The 27,723-nt window shown below is 42.0% G+C and overlaps 1 protein-coding gene, 1 long non-coding RNA gene and 5 pseudogenes across 10 annotated transcripts; 4 read left to right on the top strand and 3 right to left on the bottom strand.

The window, feature by feature from the left end:
• Positions 1-87: 87 nt before the first annotated feature.
• AT2G13060 lies at positions 88-5,550 on the bottom strand (annotated as a pseudogene; the record flags this gene model as incomplete). Its single annotated transcript has 1 exon — positions 88-5,550.
• A 269-nt stretch (positions 5,551-5,819) lies between these two features.
• Positions 5,820-6,539, top strand: AT2G13070 (annotated as a pseudogene; the record flags this gene model as incomplete). The annotated part of the gene is made up of 1 exon: positions 5,820-6,539.
• Positions 6,540-6,859: 320 nt separating this feature from the next.
• Positions 6,860-12,924, bottom strand: AT2G13080 (annotated as a pseudogene; the record flags this gene model as incomplete). The annotated part of the gene is made up of 1 exon: positions 6,860-12,924.
• A 2,185-nt stretch (positions 12,925-15,109) lies between these two features.
• On the top strand, positions 15,110-17,815 carry AT2G13090 (annotated as a pseudogene; the record flags this gene model as incomplete). The annotated part of the gene is made up of 1 exon: positions 15,110-17,815.
• A 171-nt stretch (positions 17,816-17,986) lies between these two features.
• G3Pp5 (Major facilitator superfamily protein) lies at positions 17,987-20,544 on the top strand. 4 transcript variants are annotated; one of them, NM_001335385.1, is made up of 4 exons: positions 18,132-18,302; positions 18,511-18,848; positions 19,305-19,544; positions 19,622-20,372. In NM_001335385.1, the coding sequence occupies exons 2-4, from the start codon at positions 18,599-18,601 to the stop codon at positions 20,155-20,157; spliced, it is 1,026 nt and encodes a 341-aa protein (NP_001318215.1). In that variant the 5' UTR covers positions 18,132-18,302; positions 18,511-18,598; the 3' UTR covers positions 20,158-20,372. The 4 variants fall into 4 exon arrangements, with proteins under 4 accessions (NP_001318214.1, NP_178954.2, NP_001318215.1 ...); NM_001335384.1 differs by having other exon boundaries at positions 17,987-18,302; positions 18,511-19,544; positions 19,622-20,544; NM_001161042.2 differs by having other exon boundaries at positions 18,280-18,848; positions 19,407-19,544; positions 19,622-20,422.
• A 626-nt stretch (positions 20,545-21,170) lies between these two features.
• On the bottom strand, positions 21,171-21,485 carry AT2G05855. The gene has a single exon (NR_140109.1). It is a non-coding gene; the product is annotated as an other RNA (long non-coding RNA).
• A 2,960-nt stretch (positions 21,486-24,445) lies between these two features.
• On the top strand, positions 24,446-27,553 carry AT2G13110 (annotated as a pseudogene; the record flags this gene model as incomplete). Its single annotated transcript has 1 exon — positions 24,446-27,553.
• Positions 27,554-27,723: the final 170 nt, after the last annotated feature.

Here is a 27,723-nt window from a genome sequence, read left to right on the forward strand (position 1 = left end):
ATCCGCCAACATTCGGATGTTGGGCTTTGGGTATCGTAAGATTACGAATGAGTTTTAAATCGTAGTGGAAACGATTGTTTTGCGAAACATGATATTGAGTATCAAAATTTTCTTTTATTCTTATCTCGAAATTGTTGAGTACAAATGAGGTAAAGCAAACGACGATCTGGTGTCTGGTCACCTGGAAGGGACCTGCTTGGTATCGAGGGATGGTTGAACTGTTAGGTGAGCAGCTAACCTTCTTTGATGGAAAATGTGATGTTCGTTTTCCTTGGTGAGCGCATACCTGGTTAGGGGATCAAGCCTTATCGTACTACAATTGAAATGGTGGCTGCGCTCTTGGGGGGAGCTGCCTACGTACTCTGCCAAGGGATCAAGCCTTATCGTAGTTCGATTGTTTTGGAGTACCTATACGTGGTATTTCTTGAGATGCATGGCATTCCAAGGTCGTAACTCAAGTACTCCGTTGATAACTTTTTCGAGCTTATAAACGCCGTCACGTACCACCTCGGTGATTCGATAGGGACCTTCCCAGTTAGTTCCCTGTTTTTTGGCGTTTAGCTCTCTCGTGTTGCTTCATAGAACGAGCTCTCCCACTTCAAATCTCCGAATTTTGATATTGGAGTTATAGTAGCGGGCGACAGCTTGTTGATAGTTTTGAACTCGGATCATTGCCTGATCTCAGCGTTCATCGATGAAGTCCATGTTGTCCTATAACATTTGCGTGTTCAGGTCTGAGTTAGAAGAACTGGCAGTCCTTATCACGCTTGGTACTATGGTTTTGACAGGGATTACTGCTTCTAAACAATAGGCGAGAGAGAACGGTTTTTCTTATGTTGATTTGCGAGGTGTAGTTCGGTAGGCCCAAAGAACTACGTGGAATATGTCTGAGTGAGTACTTATCGCACATGAGTGAGTAAGCTATGCAATCGGCTAGCATTGTTGGCTAGAAGTAGCCTTGCTTTTTGATTCTGAGGGCGAGGGTACGTCCACTGCAGTGGCTACCACATTGTCCTTCGTGCATGCGTTTCATGAGTTCTTTTGTTTGTTGCCCGTAGGTACACACCATATAGGGACCTGTGACACTACGTTTCATAAGTCTCCCTTCCATGATGCAGTACCTTGCACTCTAGGCTTTGAGTTTTCTGGCCTCCCACTTGTCGGGAGGTGTGATCTCTCGTTCAATGTAATCGATGATTGGGATTCTCCAGTCATTGTACGGTTCAGGTTCGTACGGGGCAGGTTGTTCGGGGGTTTTGAGCTCTGGCTCCTCTTCCGTTGCACTTGCCTCCGCATCTGTTGGGAGAGCCCTGGCTGCGGCGGGGGTGCTTCGGGTTACTCGCGTGAAGTTGCAAGTTGCCGAGGTTTCCCTCCAAGCATGTTTGACCGTAAGGTCGATGCTTGGGTGTTCTATTCCTTCGACAGGGATAATTATTTTGACGAAAGGATCTGACGTAGAAGCGAGAGCTGCCAAGGCGTCTGCAGAGATGTTTTCTCCTCTGGGGATCCTAGTTAATTCAAACAATTCGAACTGTTGGGTCAATGTTTTGACCAGTTCGAGGTACGCTTCCATGCACTCGTCTTTAGCTTCGTATTCCCCGTGGAACTGGCTAGTGACGTGTTGGGAGTCGATGTGGGCGTGTGTATCGCAGATCTCCATTCCTTAAGCTAGCTTAATGCCAGCAATGAGAGTTTCATACTCAGACTCGTTGGTTGATGCGTTGAATCTTAGTCGGAACGATTGTTCGATGACTTCCCCGGTGGGGGAGGTGAGTTGTATTCCTACTCCGGATCCTTGCCGGTTGGAGGAGCCGTCGACGTGGAGGAGCCATTTCTATTAGAGTTGGTTCCATCCAGGTCCGCTAACAGGATCTCGATTACAAAGTCGGCTAGGACCTGTGCTTTCAAGCTGGTTCTGGTGCGATACTTTATATCGTACTCGCTTAATTCTATGGCCCATTTCGCAAGTCGACCTGATTGGGTTGGACTATGTAGAATGGTTCTGATTGGTTGGGACGTCATCATTACGATGGGGTGTGATTGAAAATGTGGTCTCAGTTTTTGAGCTGACATGACTATGGCCAGTTCAAGTTTTTCCATTGCTGGATAACGGGTTTCAGCGTCTATCAACGTTTTACTAATGTAATAGATCGGTTTTTATCATTAGTGATCTTCCCTCACCAGGACACCGCTTATCGCGGTTCGATATACTGCCGTGTATAGGTATAGCGGTTCTCCTTCTTCGGGTTTTGCGAGTATGGGTGGTTCGGACAAGTATGCTTTCAATTGCTTGAAGGCTTGTTCGCAGTCCTCATTCCAATCAAACTTTTTCTCCTTTCAGAGGAGCTGATAGATAGGGACGCATTTGTTGGTGAACCTAGATATGAACCTGTTGAGGGCGGCGATACGGCCAGTCATCCGTTGGACCTCCCGTGCCATTTTTGGTGAAGGAATATCGATGAAGGCTGCAATCTGCTTAGGATTGGCCTCGATGCCTCTTTCGGTTACTAGGTATCCGAGGAATTCTCCTGATGGAACTCCGAAAGAGCATTTCTCGGGGTTTAGCTTCATTTCGAATTTGTTTAGGATTTTGAAGTATTCTCTTAACTGCATGACGTGGTCTTTTTCGTGAGCTGATTTGACCAGCATGTCGTCGATATAGACCTCCATCATTTTACCTAGCTGGTCAGCGAACATTCTGTTCACCAATCGTTGGTAGGTAGCTCCAATATTTTTTAAACTAAAGAGCATTACTTTATAACAGTAGGTGCCTCGGTCGGTAATAAAAGCTGTTTTTTTTTGGTCATCTAGGCGCATAAGTATTTGGTTGTACTCGGAGAATGCGTCCATGAAGGACAATAGTTCATGTCCTGTAGTGGCTTCGACCAGTCGGTCGATATGCGGGAGTGTGAAATTGTCTTTAGGACATGCCTTATTCAAGTCTGTAAAGTCGATGCATACTCTCCACTTCCCATTTTTCTTTTTAACGACGACCGGGTTGGCGAGCCAGTTAGGGTATTTTACTTCCCTTATCGATCTGATCTTGAGCAACCGGTCGACTTCATCGTGCACAGCTTTGGCCATTTTTGGACCTAGCTTGCGACGTTTCTGCTTTATAGATCGGTAGGTCGGATCGACGTTGAGTTCGTGTGAGGTTACCTCGAGGCTTATTCCTCGGAGGTTCGCACTTGACCATGAAAGCTGTCTTTGTTTATCTTGAGAAAGGTTATGAGGTCCTCACGTATTGCTGGGTCGAGGTCTTGACGTATCCCAATGCATTGTTTAGGATCTGATTCGTCTATGCAGACCAGCGTTATCAATGATTTTTGAGGTCCGCGTTGAGAAGGGTCAGAGAATCTGACTGTTTTCATTTCTGCGAGTTTGTCCTCTATCATTAGTACTACGGGGTCGACTTTTTTGATATGCTCGTAGCCACCCATATAGCATTTTTGGGAGCTGCGTTGGCTGCCGTATACGACTACTATCCCTTTATCTGAGGGGAATTTAATGCATTGGTGATAGGTTGATGGGACCTTTTTCATGAAGTGTAGCGATGGTCTTTTTAGTATTGCGTTAAAAGGAGCTTTCTTATCGACCACGAGAAAGTTCGTGAGTTGTCTCACTCTTCGTGCGACTACTGGGAGCTGGATGGTTCCTAGAGAAAAGGTCGTATCTCCAGCTAACCCGGTAAGTGACGTTTTTCTGTCTTGCAGCTCGGAATCGAAATGTTCCATTTTTTTTAAACGCGTCGTAAAAGAGTACGTCAATTGAGCTTCCTGTGTCGATCATTATGCGGGAGAGTTCGTAGTTGCCTATGTCGATTCGGATAACGAGAGCGTCATCGTGAGGTTTATCGAGGTTGGTGGTTTCACTTTCCCAGAATGTGATCTGGTGATCAGGTCCCATCATCGGGGTTTTGCCTTTTGTGTAGGAATCTGCCTTCCTCTTATGAGTTTTGATCGAATTGATTGAGTCGTCGGGAGGAGGGGTTTCAGCTTTGGGGTTTGAACCTTTTTTAGTTTTACGCCTAGCTGCAATTAATTTTTTTAACGGCGCGACATTCCTCGTGTCCTCTTTTTTTGTGGTACTTGCAATATTTTCCGAGGTCAAGTTCTAGACTCTCGTCCTCGTCTGCCTCTTTTATTGCGAATAGGGTATGCTGCCCTTGCGTTTGGTTTTCCTTTTTGAAGGGTTTTTTAGTTGCAAGGGGAGCGTTTTGTGTTTTAAATTCTTTGAATCTTAAGGCCAGCACAGCGAGTTCCTCTTCGACTTTGGCGAAGTGGAGAGCTTTGTGAAGGGCATCGTCTAAAGTGACCGGTTGCCTAATGGTGAGTTCCTCACGGAATCTAAAGGAAAACCACAAGCTGTTGTGAAGGGCGGCTATGGCTACCTCCTCGTTTAGGTTCGCAATCTTTGATTTGATAATTTTGAATTTTTCGACGTAAGATCGCAGGGATTCGTTCTGAAGTTGGGTGAGACCCTAGAGGTCGGCTTCAGACGTCCTGTGTTCGATGAGTACCGAATACTGTTTTAAGCAAGCGGCGGCGTGCTGGTCGAAGGTATCAATAGAGTTCCCTTCGACACTAGCAAACCATTCTAGGGCGTGACCTTTGAGGTTTTCTGCGAAGAAACGGCAATGACCTGCTTCGTTTTCTTTGTCCGTCAGGTACGCTCGTGTTATAGCGAAACGGAAGGATCTCAAGTGAGCCTTTGGGTCGCTCGTTCCGTCTTACTCCGGGAAACGGATTCTCCCGACGTCTCGAATGCGAAAACGAGAGATCCTATCCGTGAACGGGGTATGCCTAGTTTCTTCGATCACTCTATCTATGTCGGGAGCATCGCTCACTGCTGGATGCATTCGTGAATGCATTTGAGCCATGTTCGCATTTGTTTGAGCTGGGTAATTGCGGAATGTTTCTATATCCACGACGTTACGCGGATTGACCGGTGCTCGAGGATCAGTCGGACCGTTACGGAGGTCGCTTCCTGGTATCCGGGGAGTGGTTGGTGGATTAGCGATAGAGGTCTGTTGTTGCGTTGAGTTCCCGGGAACGCGGTAACTGGACGCGGTTGTTTGGTTTCTCGTCCACGTGTACCTAGGGGGCGAGTAGCCTAGCGGTAGCAAAGGTTAGAGCGGTAGCCTTGGGAAGGCAGGCGTTGTGCGTGTCTCATTCCCTGTTGTTGGGTTTTCGACGAGAGTGTTCGCAGGTGCCAGTAAAAAGGCGACCTGCCGGTTGATAGGAGGTGAGACTTCTATCGAGGCAAAGTCTAGACGAGTCCTTGGAGTAGGATCTGTCAGGGAGACGGTACCTGTCAGATCTATGGGGATCTGGGCAGGAATCCCAGTTTCGCGGGGGGGGGGGGGGGATTTCCTTACCCGCAGTATCGCCCTGTACCTCATGTGCCATTCGAGTGGAGTCGCGTCTCTGCTGACCCACCATTGCGGCGAGGTTGCGATGCGCAATTTCTTGGTTTTTGCTTATGTTGATCAGGTTCATGATCATTGTGTGGAACTCGGCCAGTTCGCTGGCAGGTCGCGGAGTAGAGATTTGTAATTGAGATTATGAGAAAGGAGGGCTAGAAGTATGTGTGTGAATGTAAAGCTGGATTGAATGTGTTTTACAAGTCGTCCTTGCTCCCTTATATAGGTAGCTCCGTCAGGTCCGGGATCTGCGGAGATTCTCCTGGATATTCGGCACGTCTTTTCCGAGATATCAGGTCTGCTCCGCGAATATCTCCTCGTTAGTTCCTAGGTTGTTATTCGCTTATCTCCCTTCATTAGGTGACCGTGCTTATCAGGCCCAAGTACCCATTCGCGTATGTGGGCTCATCAGCTGCGTAGGTCCTCTACTTGGTGGGCTTGGTGGGCTTTGTGGGCTTTCTTTGGTATTTTCGAAAGTGGATTCCTGGAGGGGAATCCAGCTCCAACAAAAGATCTCGAGAAAGGTTATGCTGAGAAGATCGGGCTCATGGAGATGGAAATCGGGGGATTGCAGGCTGACAAGCAGACAGCGAGAAACCAGATTCATCGTTTGGAGCAGAGGAGGGAGGAGCTCTCCAAAAGGGTGATGGACCTGACTTTGACTGCGCAAGGAGCAAAGAAGGCGGTTCACGATGCTGAGCTTGAACTGGCCATTGCGTATTCGAGGTTGCTAGCTGGGTTCAAGGAAAAGTGGGTCGCCAAGAAGGAGTACACAGTGTTGGAAGGTCAAGCGGCCGAGGTGGAGTCGAACCTGGCTTTGATCGACCAGATCACGAAGGCTGCTATCGATTTGACCGTGGAGAGACCTCGGTTGCAAGCGGAGCTGGATGGCCTGGAGGCGCAGTGCAAATCGAAGGAGGTATCAGACGTCACTCTAAGTAAGTTGGATATCCTGCCGGTTTTGGAGATGTCGGTGGTAGGTCCGATGGACGTCGACAAGCAAGGAACGCCAATCGGCTTGGATGAGTTCGGGAGCAACAAAGATGCATTTCCTAGAGGTCTCGCGGAGGGTTCTGGTACTGTTTTTGCCACGCCGGCCGGGGAACTGAAGGAGTGATCACTTACGCTCCTCGTTTTAGGCTTTTGTGTTTTTTGTTTCGGACATAGTGCCTGGGAAGGCTTTCATCCTTTTGTTTGTTTCTTTTTGAACTTGGTGCCTAGGAAGGCTTTTATCCTTTGTTCAGTTAAGTACTTTGATGCCTAGGAAGGCTTTTATCCCTTTTAACAAGTACTTTTTGTCTTTTATTCGTGTGTTGATACTTTATCGATTTTGGTGTATGATCACCTCGTTTTGTTCATGTTCCGAATAATAATTGGACTTGTTTAAAGTCCAAGTTATTTCGGATATGATATGGTATATTCTTCGTAGGTTCAAACTTGAGTAAGTTTGAGTGGTTTATCTCGGGAACCTGTTGAAGGGAGGTCACACAAGGGACCTGCCAGATTTTGGGAGCTGGGCTTGTGGTATCGCCAGATCGCGAATGAAACCTTCGTTTCTTCCTTGTTTAGTATGTTATGTGTTGATAGCGAAGGAAGGAGTTAGATATGGTTGTAGTAGGTGAGCTCCGATGATGTCGAAGTGATGTGTTTTTATAGGTAAGGTTCACTGTTGACTTTTTGGAAGCGAGATCACAAAGTGGATCCACCAACATTCGGATGTTGGGCTTTGGGTATCGTAAGATTACGAATGAGGTTTAAATCGTAGTGGAAACGATTATTTTGCAAAACATGATATTGAGTATCAAAATTTTCTTTTATTCTTATCTCAAAATTGTTGAGTACAAATGAGGTAAAGTAAACGACGATCTGGTGTCTGGTCACCTGGAAGGGACCTTCTTGGTATCGAGGGGTGGTTGAACTGTTAGGTGAGCAGCTAACCTTCTTTGATGGAAGATGTAATGTTTGTTTTCCTTGTTGAAGAAACTGTTTCAAACGGAAGAGTTAAGACGGTGGCTGCGTTCGCAGGGGGAACTGCGTGCGTACCTGGTTAGGGGATCAAGCCTTATCGTAGTTCAATTGAAATGGTGGCTGCGCTCTTGGGGGGAGTTGCTTACGTACCCTGCCAAGGGATCAAGCCTTATCGTAGTTCGATTATTTTTGAGTACCTATTTGTGGTATTTCTTGAGATGCATGGCATTTCGAGTTTATAGACGCTGTCACGTACCACCTCGGTGATTCGATAGGGACCTTCCCAATTAGTTCCCTGTTTTCTGGCGTTTAGCTCTTTCGTGTTGGTAAACACTTTTCGTAGAACGAGCTCTCCCACTTCGAATCTCCGAATTTTGATATTGGAGTTATAGTAGCGGGCGGCAGCTTGTTGATAGTTTTGAACTCGGATCACTGCATGATCTCTGCGTTCATCGATGAAGTCCATGTTGTACTGTAACATTTGCGTGTACAGGTCTGAGTTAGCAGGACTGGCGGTCCTTCTCACGCTTGGTACTATGGTTTCGACGAGGATTACTTCTTCTAAACCATAGGCGAGAGAGAACGGTGTTTCTTGCGTTGATTTGCGAGGTGTAGTTCGGTAGGCCCAGAGAACTCCGTGAAGTACGTCTGACCACATTGATTTTTTGGAATCAAGTCTTTTCTTGATGTTGTTAAGTATCGCTTTGTTGGCGGCTTCTGCCTGTCCGTTACCTTGTGGGTATTGGGGGTAGACGTGGTAAGACGGATCTTCCACTTGTCACAGAATGCTTTGATTTTTCCGGAGGTAAGGTTAGTCCCATTATCGGTAACGATCTCATATGGTATGCCATGACGGCATACGATATTTTCCAACAAGAAGTCCTCAACTTGTTTCTTGGTTACCTGTTGGAAGGCTTTAGCCTCAATCCATTTGGTAGAGTAGTCGGTGAGGACCAGCAGGTTTTTTAGTCTCTACTTCCCACCGGAAGCTTCCATGGGACCTAAGACGTCCATGGACCACTTCATGAACGGGTAAGGAGAAGATATCGAGGATATTTCCTCGGGAGGTTGATGCAGAATAGGTGCGTGTCGTTGGCACTTATCGCACATGAGTGAGTGAGCTATGCAATCTGCTAGCATTGTTGGCCAGAAGTAGCCTTGCTTTTTGAATCTGAGGGCGAGGGTACGTCCACACCATATAGGGACCTGCGACGCTACGTTGTCCTTCGTGCATGCTTTTCATGAGGTCTTTTATTTGTTGCCCGTAGGTACACACCATATAGGGACCTGCGACACTACGTTTCATAAGTCTCCCTTCCATGATGCAATACCTTGCACTCTGGGCTTTGAGTTTTCTGGTCTCCCACTTGTCGGGAGGTGTGATCCCTCTTTCGATGTAATCGATGATTGGGATTCTCCAGTCGTTCTAGGGTTCAGGTTTGTACGGGGCAGGTTGTTCGGGGGTTTCAAGCTCTGGCTCCTCCTCCGTTGCACTTGCCTCCGCAGCTGCTGCGAGAGCTCTGGCTGCGGCAGTGGTGCTTCGGGTTACTCGCGTGAAGTTGTAAGTTGCCAAGGTTTCCCTCCCAGCATGTTTGACCGTTAGGTCGATGCTCGTGTGTTCTATTCCTTCGAGCGGGATAATTCTATTGACGAAAGGATCTGACGTAGAAGCGAGAGCTGCCAAGGCGTCTGTAGAGGTGTTTTCTCCTCTGGGGATCCTAGTTAATTCAAATGATTCGAACTGTTGGGTCAAGGTTTTGACCAGTTCGAGGTACGCTTCCATGCGCTTGTCTTTAGCTTCATATTCCCCGTGGAACTGGCTGGTGATGAGTTGGGAGTCGCTATGGGCGTGTATATCGCGGATCCCCATTCCTTGGGCTAGCTTAATGCCAGCAATGAGGGCTTCGTACTCAAACTCGTTGTTTGATGCGTTGAATCTGAGTCGGAACGATTGTTCGATGACTTCCCCAGTGGGGGAGGTGAGTTGTATTCCTACTTTTGTCATTGTCGGTTGGAGGAGCCGTCGACGTGGAGGAGCCATTTCTTATTAGAGTTGGTTCCATCCAGGTTTGCTAACGGGAGCTAGATTACAAAGTCGGCGATGTAGACGTGTCGGTTTGCTGAAGGTTCCAAGTCTACTTCGATATATGGCGTGTCGGTTGCGTCGGCATCTACATCCATGGTCGTTATAGGATCCACGATGACGCATGTCAAAATTGGTAGTTTGATACGTGGTTTGCTTATGCTCTCGACAAGACTAGAGCGGCTAAGGCATTTGTTGAAGAGTTATCTCTCCAAAGAATTTTAATCAGGTCAAACTTGTGAAACTATTTTGACATATCTTGGACCAACGAAAGATAAGCTCGCATTCTTTCGTCCCCGCTAAACTGGCTTACTACGAGTTGAGTTCGCTAAAGGCTTTGATTTGTTTGGCCCCAATCCCTTCAGTGAGGCGAAGTCCAGCGAGAAGTGCCTCGTACTGCGCTTTGTTGTTGGATGCTTTGAATGGAAGTCGGAGCAACTGTTCAAGCACCTCCCTGGTCGGAGACTGGAGTAGGATTCCAAGACCGTAACCTTGTAGTGATGAAGAGCCATTTGCGTAGAGTATCCAGTTTTCTTTAGGGACTTCATCGATCACACATGGAGATAGTTCGGTTATGAAATCTGCCAGGACTTGTGATTTGAGGCTTGGTTGGGAACGAAACTCCACATCATACTCGCTTATTTCGATCGCCCACTTTGTAATTCGCTCGGATTGGTTTGGGTTATGAAGTACCGTTCAAAGTGGCTGATTGGTGAAAACCACTATAGAATGCGATTGGAAGTAGGGTCAGAGCTTACGAGCAGCCTTTATAACTGCCAATGCTAGCTTCTCCAGTTTTTCATTACCATGATCGTCTCTTACTAACACTCCACTCACCGCCGAACTTGACATCGAGACATATATATATAGAGTCTCACCAACCTCAGGTTTGGCCAAGATCGTCCTGCTCATAAGGTAGGATTTGAGCTCCTGGAAGGCGGTTTCACATTTCTCATCCAAATGGAAATCCTTATTGCCACGTAGAAGTTTGTAGACAGAAAGGCACTTGTCTGTTGATCGGGCGATAAAGCGATTCAAAGCTGCGATGCGACCTGTCAGCCTTGGTACTTCTCTTTTGTTCTAGGGGGACGGTAGTTTGATTATTGCACTGATCTGCTTTGGATTGGCTTTGATTCCTCGTTCGGTGACTATGTATCTTAAGAATTCGCCAGATGTCACTCCGAACGTGCACTTAGTAGGATTCAGCTTCATCTCGTACTTGTTGAGGATATCAAAACACGCGGTAAGATGTTTCATGTGATCTTCCGCCTGCAAAGATTTCACCAGCATATCATCGAGGTAAACTTCAATTGTGACTCCCAACAGTTCGGCAAACATTTCATTGACCAATCGTTGGTAAGTCACCCCAGCATTCTTCAAGCCAAAAGGCATGACTATATAACAATAGATCCCGCGATCTATGATAAAAGCGGTCTTCTCACAGTCATCTTTATGCATCAAGATCTGATATTACCCCAAGAAAGCGTCCATGAAGGACAAAAGCTGATTCCCGGCAGTCGCCTCTACGAGGCGGTCTATGTGTGGGAGAGGATAACTGTCTTTTGGGCACGCTCTATTCAGATCGGTATAATCGACACAAACTCTCCACTTCCCGTTTTTCTTCTTGTCTACAACCGGGTTGGCTAGCCATTCAGAATATTGGACTTCCTTGATCAGACCAGCCTTCAGCAGTCTTTCGACCTCGTTTTGAACAGCCTTGGCACGATCAGATCCCAACCGCCTGCGCTTCTGGCGAACTGGTTTAAAAGTCGGATCCATATTGAATTTGTGACAGGTTACCTTTTGAGCGATCCCAGTCATATCCTTTGTGGACCAAGCGAAGGTGGACGACCTTGATTTCAGGAAGGCAATCAGCTTTTCCTTCATCTCCCCCTCTAGTTCTCTTCCGATACCGACTGTTCGGGATGGCTCTGGCATGTTAATATTGACTTGGATGATCTTGCAGCTTGACGTCTTTATTGATTCACGAGCCGGGCGTTTCGAGGGAGTAGATCGCACTTTGTCCTATAATTGCTATAAGATCTCCTTCCTTTGCTGCTTCTTTTCGATCGCGTAACAAGTCCGGGAGACCTTTTAGTTACCGTACAGGGTGAAGATTCCCGTTGCTATTGGGAACTTCAAACACAGATGGTAGGTTGAGGGGATAGCTCTCATCGAGTAAATCCAGAGACTTCCCAGGATGGCGTTGTAGATCGGTTCCGAATCAATGACAACGAACTTAGTTTTCTGGGTGATGCCGTCCGCCTGGACAAGGAGCTTAATTTCTCCTATGGACATCTTCGCTTCTCCATCGTATCTCGTCAAAGGCCGGATTTTTGGCATTATCTTTCTTTCGGAGATCCCCATCTTTAAGAAAGTTTTCAAGAAAATCAAGTTGACCGAGCTGCCAGTGTTGATCAAGACCCGCTCCACATCAAAATCTTCCATTACTAGTTTGACGACCAGTGCGTCGTTATGCGGATGCTGAATACCACTAGCGTCCTCTGGTGTGAAGACGATGGGCTCTTGGCTTAGCGGTGCAGCCTCTGGGACGACCCTAACGCTGCATACTTGTCGTGCTCTTTTCTTTAGAGCTGACACTGAATCTTCATCGTCGGACAGACCGACCATATTCGTGGAAATTCTTCCACGGGGGTGGTCTGGAGCTCGCTGGGGTTGTTGTCCCCTCCATCTTTTTGAAGGCCCCGGGAGTTCATTCTCTAGGGTCCTGAATTCCTCCGCATGATCTTCCTCTTGGTTTGGATGATTCTCCAGCAAGTGTTGTCCTTTGTTCGCGTGTTCACCTTGGGCATGTTTGAAATCGCCCCATTCTTAGGACAATACAAATTTTTTGAGTTGGTCGGTTTGGCCAACTGTTGAGGCATAATGCTGACGTGGCTCCTGGAAGTCACCTTCGGGTCATAATGCTGACGTGGCTCCTGGAAGTCTTCCCGCGCTCTGTCTTTTATTTTGGGTGGTTGAGACTTCCCCGCCAACTTAGCGTCTTCCTCTTCAAGGGGCATGGGTGGTCTCCCGTGCTGACTGACATGATGGTGTAGCCCTGGGAACATGGTGTTGACCCTGTTGGACTGTGCGTCCGTGAAGTCGAAGGTGAGGCCACGCGGTTGAATTGATCTCGGCGGTGTTATCTTGGAGTTTGGATGTTGCGGGATTCCCCTTACTAACTCGTCGAATCGGCGGTTGGTTTCTGTGACAGCATCGGAGAGATCTTTAGTCATGGTGGCGAAGATGGCTTTGAGGTCCTCCAGAGAGAAAGCTGGTGGAGCGATGGTTGGGGTGACAGGATTTGCCTCTTGAGCCATTCGATCTTCGGCTGCCTTGGCAGCTAATTCAGCTGCGGCGAAGAGGGATCTTCTCCGTTAAGGAGGGTTGACTCTGTACCGTCGCCGTTGATTGGAGGGATGATGGGGTCATCGATCGGTAGCAACGTTTCTTCTTGCGGGAGTTTCGAAAAGAGCGTAAAGAGAATTTCTTTATATTCCCCTACCTGGCGCACCAATTGATGATTCTGTAAACCAAACGATGAATTTATACTAAGGGTTTAGATAAATTCACTTCTCTCTTAGCTCTTATGTAATCGGAAACTATAAGAAAAGAAGAACAAGGTTGCTTAATGATGAAGCTAGGGTTTTCGCTTTAATAAAAGTAAGGTTTTTGTATTAAGGTGCAGATGGATTGAATAGAGAACAAATCCATCTATTTATACAATACTTTGATCGTCTAGGAAAATGCAAAACTTCTAATTATCTAAGGCTTGAATCTTCATTCCTTCTATTATTCGCAAGATACTCCTCTCACAAATGGAAGCTTTCTTTCTCTTCAATTTAAGAAGTCGGCTAGGCAATCTCCACCCGCATAATTAGGTCTACCGGCGATCTTATCTCTTAGGCCCGTTCACAGGCTAACCGGGGTATCCCGGTTAAGTTGAATTCTTTACTTTATTCATAATTCCTCCGGTTTAAACCGATATTGACGAAGGTGCTATATCCTGCACCAATTCTATACCTCTACTTCTTTGACTTCTCGCTAGATTCCAAATCATGTTCAGACTGGTGAGAGATTTTCTTCGAGCGGTAATTGAAGAAACATTGTGAAGTGAAGATGGAACAATCATTATAGAAGATCTAGTAACAACGATAGATCAGTTGGGAAGAAACAATGACAACCACGTGGAAAATAAGACATTGACTTTATAAATTATGGAAAACATATATAATATATATAAGGTTACGATTGAGCGATTAGGGTTTTACATGAGGCGGTGTATTCTCGTGAGGAAAAAAAAAAGCCGATGTTAGCAAATCATTATTTCATGTGTGCAATAAAATTATAGAAATCTCTGATATCATTCGAGTTACCTCTACAGATTCACAATCATAATCGTTTATGCATCTACATAAAACAAAACGGTTTAAATTAATCACACAACCACCAATTAAAGAATCAAAGTATCTAAACAAAAACCGATATACCTCGTTTAAGAGTTAATCAACCACAAACAAAGATCTATGAATCTTGCTTTCTAAGAAAGCATGATATAGAAAACAAAATGTTGGTGTTGATTCACAAAATTTGACTATAATAGGCAAAAAGCAAAGATCTATCAGATCTTACATTCCAAAACACAAGGAGAGGAAAAACATAGATGACGATGCATAAAAGAAAAGACCAAATCACTCATATAAACAAAAACTATAAATCATAAATAAGATGCAAAAAGAAGAGCTTTGATTTTTTTGTTTGATGAAAGACAACTTTTATATTAATAGGAGTTTGTAATATAGGATTTTAGGGTAAAATTAAAGCTCGTTTGTAAGATGCAAAAAGAAAAGCTTTGATTGTTTTGTTTGATGAAACACGGCTCTTATATTTATAGTAGTTTTTAATATAGGGTTTTAGGGTAAAATCAAAGGAGTTTGTAAGAAGATCTCATAAAAAGACGAAAGTAAAATCATAAATAAACACACATATAAGACCGAACAAAACACAAACTAAGAACATGCTACAGATATATTATAAACCTCGTATAAGAGGAAGATCAACAATTGGCAAAGATCTATGAGATCTTACATTCCATAAAACCACATATAGTAAGGGTAACGAAACATGAACGAATGTCCATCATAAAAAGGACCAACTTCGACATACAAATATAAATTATAAACCATAATAACGAAAATAGAAGAAAATAAAAAATGTGTGTTGCTTATGTTTCATGAGAGGTATATACTATATTTATAGGAGTTTGTAAATAAGAGTTTTAGGGTTTTACATATAACAGTGTATTTTTCTCTAGGCTTTTTTTTCTCTCTCTCAGTCTAAGCCCACGAAAATTATATCATTAAGGAAATTAAGCAAATAAATGGAAATTAGGAAAATCAGATTGTATACTTTCATTAAGGGTAGCAACGTCCGCTCATATTTTGAGAGCGAACGTGAGCACTTTAAACATCTGCTTTAATATATAAGATGGTTGATAGATTTTATAGTAAACAATAATTTAGTAAATTTTAAAAGTATTGAAAATCTAACAACAACATTCTTATCTAATAAAATTGGAGCATATCCACAAAAAATAAAATAACAAACATGTTTTAGCACTGAGTATCAAATATATTTTTCTTGGGTAGGCAAACGAGGAAATCATCATTTCACTTGCTGCTTGGATCGTACGATGGCGAACAATGAATGGCACACCTTATTCTTGGAATCAAAAACTGTCTTCTAAGAATTTGGGGAATCAGATCAGCGACCATTGGTCACACAGATTTTAGCGCAAAAAGAAGAAAGACGGGGTTTCTTTAATTATGATAGTAGACTCACTCACAAAAAAGGTTTTAGAGATACAATCCTTCATAACTGGCATAGAGATGACAACATAGAGAATCATGCTGCTCTTTTAGACAAAAAGCTGGTTAATTGTAGCAGAGTAATATCTAAATGGAAGAAGGATAACCGAATGAATGCTGAGGAAAATATTAGATTGATCCGCCATAAGCTTGATAGGGCCATTGCGACAAGAAACTCCACAGTAAATGAAAAAAGAACTCTCTAACGGGAACTGAACCAGGTATACATTGATGAGGAGCTCTTTTGGAAGACAAAGAGTAGGAACAGATGGCTTAATACAGGAGGCCGAAACACAAGATACTTTTACTCCACTACTAAAACATGATGAGTACGAAATAGAATCTTATCAATCCAAGATGAAGCATGTGTGATACATAGAGGAGATCAAAACATAGCAAGGGTTGGGACTAATAACTTTGAGAATATGTACACTTCAATGCCTGTAAGAGAGGCTAACTACAATGACGCTTTTCAAGGATACACTAGCAAGATAACATCACATATTAACAATGATCTCACAAGACTAATGACTGAGCAGGAAATCGAAGAATCCATATTTGCAGTGGAACCATTGAAAGCACCAGGCTCGGATGGTTTCACTGGCGAGTTCTATCAGCATTTTTGGTCGAAAATAAAAGGCTCCATTATTCAAGAGGTAAACAACGTTTTTAGAGAAAACAAGCTATACGAGAATCGTAACCACACTAATCTCTGTCTCATCCCCAAAGTGGAAGCCTTGTCACCAATGGGTGATTTCAGACCAATAGCTTTGTGTAATGTAAGCTATAAGATAATCTCTAAGATTCTGGGTAATCAACTAAAGAAACATCTTAGAGGAGTGATAATAGATAATCAAGCGGCTTTTGTTCTGGGGCGAATGATAACCGATAACATCATTATGGCTCATGAAGTTTATTATGCTCTGAAAGCAAGAAAGGGTCGAGCGTCCTCAAACATGGCAATAAAGACCGATATTACTAAAGCCTATGATCGGTTGGATTGGGATTTTTTGGAGGAAACTATGAGGCGAATGGGATTTGATGACAAATGGATATCTTGGATCATGACCTGCGTGACATTAGTGAGACACTCGGTTTTGATTAATGGAGCCTCACAAGGGCACTATAAACCGGAACGAGGTATACGTTAAGGAGACATACTCTCACCATACCTTTCATTCTGTGTGCAAAAGTCTTATCGCATCTGAAGAAACAAGCAGAAGCTACGAAGCAACTACAAGGGATAAAAATCTGCAACAGAAGTCCTTCTTTATCTCACCTTTTATTTGTAGATGATTCGTTATTCTTCACTCTTGCAAATTATCGATCTGGCATGGCAATACAGAATATCCTAAGTAATATGAGGAGGTTTCAAGACAGGCTGTTAATTTAAGAAAATCAGCTATAACCTTTGGTCGACTTGTGAAGTCAAATACAAAGAGACAAATCCGTCATTTACTAGGAATCAACAATGAAGGAGGTGGATGTAAATATTTGGGGCTTCCTGAACAGTTTGATGAAAAGAAATCAGAACTTTTTCAATACATCGTGGAAAAGGTGAAGGAAAAGACTCAGGAATGGAGCAAAATGTTTTTATCCCATGGAGGAAAGGAAGTTCTTCTCAACGCAGTTGCTCTTGCGATTCCCGTCTACTCAATGAATGTTTTTAAGTTAACAAAGGAGATTTGTGAAAAGATAAATGGCATATAAGCGAAGTTTTACTGGAGCTCAGGCAATGACAAAAAAGGTATGCATTGGTTCTCCTGGAATCGTCTAAGCTTGCCGAAGAGAGAAGGAGGTTTGGGATTCAAGGATCTAAAGAATTTTAACTTGGCCTTGTTAGGAAAACAAGCATGGAGGATCTTAGAACAGCCTCATTGCCTGATGTCAAGAATGCTAAAAGGAAGATACTTCCCAGACACTAATATCATGGATGCTAATCAAGGTCAGAAGGATTCTTTTATTTGGAAATCAATTTTGCAGGGCATGGACCTACTAAAGAAGGGATTTCGCTATTGTGTTGGTAATGGGACTCTAGTTAATGCGTGGTTGGATCCATGCTGCCCATTCACCCGCCGAGACCGCCACAAAAAAACTAGGGATGCCCTAGATCAGCATATGGTTAGTGAGCTCTTAAACTCAACACGCACATATTGGGATTTCATCAAACTCGCTACTTAGATAATACTTGATGATGTGGAGAATGTCAAAAATATTAAAGTTTGTGCATTATACAAAGACTGACATTATACAAAGACTGGCATTTAGACTATGAAATCTGCATATGTTATACAAACATATGTTTTGAAGGAGATAATCATGAGTTGGAATCAATTATCAACAGAAGAAGTCCACACTTTTGAGTTTCAATTTTGGATATGAGAGATTCGAGCTTAGAAACAAATATTTCTAGGAAGCAAATTTTTATGAATAGGAAGAAAACACAACAAACCAGCGGATATTCTCGTAAAGCAGCAATGACCTCAAGGAACAAAATTTATCTTTCATAATCATATTCTTTATGTAATTCATAATGCTATGTGTTTGTATCATACGTTATTTCAATATTAATAAGAAGCTACAATTCAAAAAAAAATTAAAACCAAAATCTACACCAAACTTTTTTTTTTTTTTTTTTTTTTTGTCGTCCTACACCAAACTTTTTAAAACCGAAAATACGAACTTAAAAAACCAATTATAGTATACTTTTTTTTTGTTCCGTTTTAATTTTTGTTTTATTTCGATAAATATCTCTGGCGTAGATTAGCGAGAGAGGTTTAGCTGTCGTTTTACATTCTCTCAAAGCTCTCTCTTTTATAGCTTTCCAATAACAAATCCCAAATCTGATTCTTTCAGCTAAAAATCTTACATCAATCAATCGAATTGTCAAAAAAAGATATCACAACCCTTCTTCTGAATTCTCATTTCTTAAGCTTATACACTTGAAATCTCCAAAAAGGTACCATTTTTATGACTTTGTTATCTCCGTTTTGTGTTCGTTGTTTGCGATTCTCAATTGGGTTAAAAGGGTTTAGTCGTTAAACATTTCCATCTTCGTTTTTGGACTTGATGTGAATTTAAAGTTGGGACCTTTTATGTTTTGATCCAAAGAAAAGAATCTGCTTAATTGTTGTTTTAGTGTCAGATTTGTTTCTTCTTTGATGCAGGGGAAAAAGAAAATGAGTTAGGTGAAGTTTCAGAACCATAGAGACGACGATTTGATCGTTGCGTAAACCAAATGATATAAAGCAAAAGATGCAATCGAGAATCGTCGGATTAGCTCCGGCGTTTTCTCTCTTCCCTAACCTAAACACACCTCACAAAACCTTCACTTTCCATCAAATCTTAGTTCTCATCATCACATTCACAGCCTACGCTTCCTTTCACGCTTCTCGTAAACCACCAAGTATCGTCAAAAGCGTCCTTGGTCCACCTTCTCTTAATTCATCTTCAATTGATAATGGCTGGGCTCCGTTTAACGGAACCCAAGGAACCAAGAGACTTGGTGAGCTTGATTTGGCTTTTCTTTCTTCTTATGCTTTGGGTATGTATTTTGCTGGACATTTAGGAGATAGGATTGATTTGAGATACTTTCTTGTGTTTGGAATGATGGGTAGTGGGATTCTTACTCTTGTGTTTGGTTTAGGGTATTGGATGAATGTTCATACACTTGGGTTTTATATGAGTGTTCAGATTGTTTGTGGTTTGTTTCAATCTATTGGATGGCCTTGTGTTGTTTCTGTTGTTGGTAATTGGTGTGGGAAAGAGAAACGTGGTTTGATTATGGGTTTGTGGAACTCTCATACTTCTGTTGGGAATATTCTCGGTTCGGTTATTGCGTCTTCGGTTCTTGATTTCGGTTGGGGTTGGTCTTTTGTTTTGCCTGGTGTGTTGGTGCTTGTGTCTGGAGTGGTTGTGTTTATGTTTCTTGTTGTTAGTCCTAATGATTTGGGGTTTGAAGAATTGGGTAAAGAGATTGAGATTGAGATGAGTTTAGGTGAGAATGTAGAGGAAAGTTTGAGGAAACATGAAGCTGAGGGCGCGGTGCTACTTGAAAACGTAGATGATTCGTCGTTTGCTATCGGGTTTCTCGAGGCTTGGAGATTGCCTGGTGTTGCGCCTTACGCTTTCTGTTTGTTTTTCTCGAAACTCGTCGCTTACACGTTCTTGTATTGGTTACCATACTACTTAAGGCACACAGGTATGTATCCATCCATGGCTGGCTTTTTCCATATAACTCAACTTGCATCACCTTCTTACTGTTATAGTTTGTAACAGCTGTTGCGGGTGTGAATCTCTCCCATAAAACCGCTGGGATTCTCTCGACGGTCTTTGACGTTGGAGGAGTTCTTGGTGGAATATCAGCAGGGTTCATTTCCGATAAAATTAAAGCGCGTGCGCTCACGTCAATCACATTCTTGGCACTCTCTATTCCTGCTTTAATTATGTACAGAGTCTATGGAAGTGTGTCCATGTTCATCAACATCGTCTTGATGTTTATATCCGGGTTATTAGTAAACGGTCCTTATGCACTAATAACCACAGCTGTTGCAGCTGATCTCGGAACACAAGACTCTATAAAAGGGAATGGTCGAGCTTTGGCGACAGTAACTGCTATTATAGACGGTACTGGTTCGGTTGGCGCAGCTTTGGGTCCGTTGCTTGCTGGTTACATATCGAGCAGAGGGTGGAACAGTGTTTTTTTCATGCTTATTGTTTCAATATTCTTTGCGGGTTTGTTCTTGGTTCGGCTTGCAAAGTCTGAGATCAATACGATGAGGTCCGGAGAATTGATAGCGTCGAGTGTTCCTTAAAGCTGATGATTTTGATCCCAGCAGGATTGTATACAAAGGTAGTATCAGGTACATAGATTCAAACAATACAATACAAATTGAGACACCACCTGATTTGTTTACTACCATTTTAGTTTAGATGAAGTAAAGTCTACTATTTTTGATATTTCACGACATTGAAGTTGTAAAAAAAAAATATGAGTAGTGGTTGCATGATCTGAATAACGTGTTATCATCATCATATATAGTATATGAGATTGTATTTTCGAATTAAAGAAAATAGAAAGAGAATTTGTCTCTTTGGAAAAATGATTCAAAGGGTTCTTCTCATGCAAGTGTGGGACTCTTTGGAGGTCAAGATGATCTTCATTTTGATTTATGAACCATTTTCAGACTCTGAAATGTGCGTTTTAAATTTAAGTTTTTCAGCTGCATCATTTAGGCTTAGCTTTACTAAATTTCTAAAGTACAGAAATATGTAAAACTATTAAAGCGTTATTAAAATTTACTATTTTATTAAATCTTATACAAGTTTATTAAAACTAAATAAATTAAAGAAACATATTTCCATATTCTTTTTAACTAGCTTGGTCGTATTGATATTTTTTAAACTTGGTCGAAAACGGTTTAGTGTAAACATCTAATACTTTTTCCCTAAATAATACTGGAATAAACTTAAATTTTGAAAGGTATTAGGATTTAACATCCACATGTGATTAGGTTAATAGAACCTATATACAAGAAAGTTTTTGAACACGAACATTAACAAACAAAAAAAAAATACAGAAAAATTCGCATATATTTTAGACAATAATATAATATTGATTTTGACTATTATAAAAAAAAAAAAAGGTCTGTCTTGAAATAGAAATTAATTCTTTTTAACTAAAGTACAGTTCAAAAACCTTGCAAAAAACATCACTATATAAGGAGTATAGTTTTCTCTCTTCTCTCTTCCATATCTTTTAATGAGAAACTCTGCTTGCTTTCTACGATCAAATGTTTCATTTGATGAATCGCCGTTCCGAATGACTCGGCTCTTGCACGGTATCTTCCAGCTCCAGTAGTGGAGATAGCCGGTTCTTGTCCCGCAAATCCGGTTTTCAATGACTGTTTTGCCAGGCTTTTCCCTTTTTCGTCGTCGATTGGTTTTTTACTGATTGACTTTATCTTCTTTTTTTTTTTCAATAACCACTATAGATCTGAGTAGGGAATTAGTCTTTAGATGTTGATTGCTTAAGATTAATGTTTCCGACTTGTGTCTTTAGAAACCTTGATTTAAAGGAACTTACTCAAGAGATTGTGTCTTGCCCAAAGGATCGAATAACAGTTCGATGCTTATTACAAGATCCTTATGTTGTTTCTTTAAATTTAGCTCCGTTCAATTATATTTCGGTGGTAAACAAGGATTCTTCGTGCGATTTTTCGGCGATGCTTTCCTCACCGGATTCGATGCTCGTCGGCGACGAAAGTTGATGTTAGTCGACTTATGTTAACTCATCAACACATGTTTTGGTTGTACTCTCAAATTGACATGTGTTTTGATAGAATCCAAATGCTAAATCTCATTTTTTCGATGTAATTTGTGGTGGACTCTTGCTAGATTTCACTTTCTTTCTTTTTCCAAATTCAGTGTCGGCTTTTAGGCATTGTAACCAACTTTTAGTTTGTTTATTCACATATGAGACAAAAAAAAGCCTTGCAAAAGGAGTTTAAGCACGAGGTTGCATTTTTTTCCATGTAATCTCTTAGGTTATGGTGTGGCTGCCTCATGAGACTAACCTTTTTAAACAAGCATAATAATATATTAAGTTTTTGATGTAAAAAATAATAATATTAATATGAAACAATATGAAACAAAAATTAATCTACCTCCTTAGTTTACTGTATTAGTTACGTCCACATATAACAACATTACTTTAACAATTTTTCAATGCATAGTAAATTTTCAGAAATACTCATTCTAACAATTTACTTTTTTGAGGGACAATACTTTTAGTTTGCAACAAAAGTAGAATAGAATATGATAATAAAAATATAAATTAATAAAAACAAAAAAAAATTAACAATAATGAGACATACTATGTTTTTTGAAGCTCAATGAGATCATGTGATATTTTCTTTCCTCTATGCATTTTCTTCATCATCGTCTCCTTATACATTTCATGGGACTAAAGCGTGAACTTTCAAATTTGGGACGAAAAAACATAAATTTTCAAAATGCCATAAAAGTCCTAAACTTTGCTCTAACTTTTTGAAAAATGATCAACTTTCGTTGACTAGGCCATTTCGGACATGACATTAATTTTCCGTTAACAGGACAATAACAGAGTTTACTTTCAACGACGTCGTTTTGAATTCACTAAAAAAAAAGAAAACTGAGTACTTTAAGATTGAACCCATAACCTTTTGATGGATATAACAAACTTGCAACCATTGAGCCACGACATGATAATGTTGTTATAGCAAACAACGATTTATATATGCAAGTTATTTTAAAAAAAACAAAAGTTAAAAATCTTTTTATGTCTTTTTATGTGTATATATAATGTATACATAAAAAAATCTTTGTTACGTATAAATATACACACAAAAATCTTCATTAAAAATATATACAAAAATATTTATTGTGTATATAACGATATAAATCTTAAATTATTATTTAAAGTAATTTATTACATATACATAAAATAATATAAACAAAATAAATATTTTTATGTGTATATCTGTTATGAAGATATTTGTGTGTATATTTACATGGAATAAATATTTTTATGTCTATATTGTATATACATATAAATATTTTTTAGTTTTCTTATTTTAAGTAATTATAAATATAAATCTGTGTTTGCTATCATTGTGTAATCGTGTTATGGCTCAATGGTTGCAAGTTTTTTATTATCATCAATAGGTCATGGGTTCGATCCTCAAAAGCTCATGCTTTTTCGTCCCAAATTTGAAAGTTGTGTTGTAAACCACTTGATGGATGGACTCCATAACCGTGGCCCATGTCCTTTAAGGTTAGGTCCGTCAGCCCATTGGTGTGACGGCCCATCGGCCAGTCGGCCCACCAGTCCGTCGGCCTGTCGGCCCGATCCATGGAGAGAAGCCACAGTCGGTCCGGCCCGTAGGTCCGGCCCATGGGGACTAGACATAGGTCGGTCATAGACTTAAGTAGTTATGGGCCTTTTGTAAACCTAGCCCATTAGACATGGAACCTCCTCAAGTATGTATATATATGTGATGTAACCTCATTATGAATCAATAAGAAACGAGTTAGTTCTTCACACGTTATCAGCACGAGCTTGCTCTTAACAAAACCCTAGCAGCAGCAGCTCAACCCTAGCTCGTCCGCCGTCAGCCGTCCGTCGTCCGTTCGTTGCTCGTCCGACGACTGTCACCGTTCGCTGACTGTCCATCCGCTGTCCGTCTGACGATCGCTCCTTACCACCGTCAGATACCAAACGATCGTTCCACCGTTCCGTCGATCCGTCGTTCCGTCGTCCGCCTGTCGACCGTTTGCTGTCCGTCTGTCAACCGACAATACAACCGTCGACCGCCGACTGTCAACCATCGACCACCGTTCGATAACCGAGGTCTTTAGCTCCCGGTTCCAGTCCGTACAACCCCAAAGGAGAAAGGTAATTCATTAAACCCTAAAGCTAAAGAACCCTAATCGAACATGGATCTAACAAACGGCTAAAACCCTAAAACGAATGGTTGATTAGTGTTTGCGATATGATTGCTTGTTTGCTCGATTGTTTGTCTTGTTTTTAAATTTTGGGAGAATAGGCATCTAGTTTTTAAATTTGCTTTGTTTGCTTTGCTTTGTAGTTTGAATTCTATTGCTTGATGTCTTGGATTTATTTATGTTAATGGAATTGCTTTGCTTCATTATTGTTTGCTTTATCGCCTAAGACATAGTTCTTGTCCACATTTAGATATGGCCGAGAACAAGGACATACTAGTAGTGGACAGTGACTCAAGCCACACGATATTAAGAGACAAAAGATATTTCATAAATCTAACATTGAGAAATGCCAACATTAGCACTATAGCGGGTATAGCGAGTCTCATTGAGGGCTACGGCCAAGCCCATGTACTCTTACCAAACGTCACACATCTTGAAATAAGTGATGCCTTGTATTCACCCAGCTCAAAGAGGAGCTTGTTAAGTTTCAAAGACATACGTCTTAATGGTTTCCACGTTGAAACAAAGGGTGAAGGGAATAGAGAATTCCTACATGTAACAGAGATCGCCCAAGGACATAAGAGAGTCCTAGAAACTATACCCGCATTGTCCACTGGTCTTTACCATACTAAGATCAACATGATCGAAGCTAATTTGGCAATGAACAAAGAGTTCATAGAGAAGTTCACTTTGTGGCATGACCGGCTTGGCCATCCGGGTCATAACATGATGTGAAAACTAATGATAAGTTCAAAGGGGCACACCCTAAAAGAAAAGAGAGTTATCCCAAAGAAGCTCACGTGTGCTGCATGTGCACAAGGGAAACTCATAGTAAGGCCATCACCGGCAAAGGTCAATAAAGAGACCATAAACTTTCTGGAAAGGATACAAGGGGACATATGTGGACCAATACACCCACCATGTGGGACGTTCCGATACTTCATGGTCCTCATTGACGCATCGACAAGATGGTCGCATGTTTGTCTGTTGTCCTCTAGGAACCAAGCATTTGCTAGGTTATTGGCCCAGATCATACGTTTGAGAGCCCACTTTCCAGATTTTCCGCTTAAGACTATACGTCTAGATAATGCCGGTGAATTCACGTCCCAAGCGTTTAATAACTAATGTATGTCCATGGGGGTAAGTGTGGAACATTCCGTGGCACATGTACATACACAGAACGGATTAGCGGAATCCTTCATTAAACGAATCCAATTGATAGCTCGACCATTACTGATGAGGTCGAGGCTCCCAGTAGCCGCTTGGGGACATGCTGTATTAATGCATAAGAACTTATTCGTATCAGGCCATCTAGTGAACACAGATATTCACCATCCCAATTGTTAACGGGTCATGAGCCAGACATATCCCATCTAAGGACATTCGGGTGTGCCGTATATGTACCAATTGCTCCACCACAGAGAACAAAGATGGGACCTCAGAGGAGGATGGGAATATATGTTGGATTTGATTCTCCCACCATTATAAAGTATCTAGAGCCAACAACGGGTGATCTATTTAAGGCTAGATACGCGGATTGTCACTTCAGTGAATCCGAGTTCCCTGCGTTAGGTGGTGAGACGAACAAGCTGGGTAAAGAAATAAAAGAGATAGCATGGAATCAAACATCCTTGAATTGGCAAGATCCTCGGACTCTGATGTGCGATTCAGAGGTCCATAAAATTATACATTTGCAAAAGCTAGCTAATGAGTTGCCAGATTCTTTTTTGCTGACCCAAAGAGAGTTGTGAAATCGTACATACCAGCTTGTAATGCACCAGTACGTATTGATATCCAGAAGGGAATCAATGTAATTGCTACCGAGTCTAACCCACAGAAGAAACGTGGTAGACCAGTAGGTTCCAAAGACAAAAATCCTCGAAAGACTAAGAAAGGTGCAATGGGAACCGAGGTAAAGGAAACCATAGACATGGCCGCGGCAAGTCCTAAGGAACCACCAAATGAGATTCGGGACGCCGAAGCTCATGGTCCTGAAGGAATTGATAATGATGAGATCTCAATAAACTACATCATGTCTGGAATAAAATGGAACCAAAAAGAAGTCGACGTCGACGAGAAATTTGCATATGAGGTAGCATATGAGATAAATGAGGATCATGAACCCACGTCTATAATAGAGTGCACTCAAAGGACAGATTGGCTAAACTGGAAAGAAACCATTGACGTGGAGTTAGGTTCATTAAAGAGAAGAGATGTGTTTGGTCCAATATTGAGGACACCATCTAATATAAAGCCAGTAGGACACAAGTGGGTCTTTGTGAGGAAGAGAAATGAGAAAAACGAAATCGTGAGGCATAAGGCACGGCTTGTGGCACAAGGATTCTCACAAAGACCGGGAGTAGATTATGAAGAGACATACTCCCCTGTGGTGGATGCAACGGCTTTTAGATATCTAATAAGTCTGGCAATAAGAGAGAACCTTGACTTGCGGTTAATGGATGTTGTAACCGCATATTTATATGGTCCACTGGATAATAAAATATTTATGAGATTACCAGAGGGTATTGAGCTCAAAGGAAAAGATAAGAATGGGTCTCGAGACCAATACTGCATATGGCTGAACAAATCGCTTTATGGACTGAAACAAAGTGAGCGCATGTTGTACAATAGGTTAAGTGAGTACTTAGTCAAAGAGGACTATAGAAATGACCCCATCAGTCCATGCATCTTCATCAAGAAGTTTGCTAGCAAAGGATTTGTGATAATAGCAGTATATGTGGATGATTTGAACATCCTGGGAACCTCTGGGGAAATCGCCCAAACAGTCGAATATCTAAAGAAAGAATTCGAAATGAAAGACCTAGGCAAGACAAAGTTCTGTTTCGGATTGCAGCTTGAGTACGTAGATAAAGGAATCCTTGTGCATCAAAAGGCATATATAGAAACAGTACTCAAGAGATTTAATATGGACAAGGCTCACCCATTGACCAGCCCAATGCAGGTGAGGAGCTTAGGATTGGATAGTGATCCATTCGGTCCAAAGAAGGACGATGAAGAAATTCTCGGTCCTGAAATGCCATATCTCAGTGCCATAGGACAATGATGTACCTGTCTAGCCACACTAGACCGGACATATGTTTTGCCGTGAACCTCCTCTTTAGATTCAGTTCTTGTCCAACCAAGAGGCACTGGGAAGGAATCAAGCATTTGCTTTGATACCTACAAGGGACAATTGATTTTGGTTTATATTATACTAACCATAACAAAGAAGGTTTAGTTGGTTTTGCTGATGCAGGTTATCTTTCAGATCCGCACAATGGAAAGTCACAAACGGGTTATGTGTTTACGCATGGTGGGACCGCGATATCCTGGAGATCAATGAAGCAGACCATCGTGGCCACTTCCTCTAACCACGCGGAGATATTGGCAATGCACGAGGCCAGCCGCGAGTGTGTGTGGTTGAGGTCAATGACTCAACATATACGAGCCGATTGTGGAATTGGCGAAGACAAGGAGCCGACCATCATGTACGAGGACAACGCGGCATGCATAGCTCAGCTCAAGGAAGGATACATCAAGGGAGATCGGACGAAGCACATTCTGCCCAAGTTCTTCTTCACGCATGACCTACAGAAGGATGGTGAAGTTAAGGTGGTGCAAGTACGTTCAAGCGACAATTCAGCCGATCTATTCACCAAGGCATTACCAGCATCGACATTGAGGAAGCTCGCACATCAGATTGGGATGCGGAGGCTTAAGGACTTATAGGGATGACCAAATCAGGGGGAGTAATGCGTGCTGTACTCTTTTTCCTCACTATGGTTTTGTCCCAAAAGGGTTTTCCTAGTAAGGTTTTAATGAGGTAGCATCCCCCCTAGCGCATTACTGAGATCTCGTTGGCATCTACACGGTTATGTCATCCAAGGGGGAGTGTT

This window comes from Arabidopsis thaliana, chromosome 2 (genome assembly GCF_000001735.4).
Source record: "Arabidopsis thaliana chromosome 2, partial sequence".
NCBI lineage: Eukaryota > Viridiplantae > Streptophyta > Magnoliopsida > Brassicales > Brassicaceae > Arabidopsis > Arabidopsis thaliana.

Excerpts from the sequence above, each read along its gene's own strand:
- G3Pp5 (NM_126910.3), top strand. The coding sequence starts at position 18,599 with ATGCAATCGAGAATCGTCGGATTAGCTCCGGCGTTTTCTCTCTTCCCT. Across the intron at positions 19,545-19,621 it reads ATACTACTTAAGGCACACAG|CTGTTGCGGGTGTGAATCTC; the intron begins GTATGTATCCAT and ends AGTTTGTAACAG.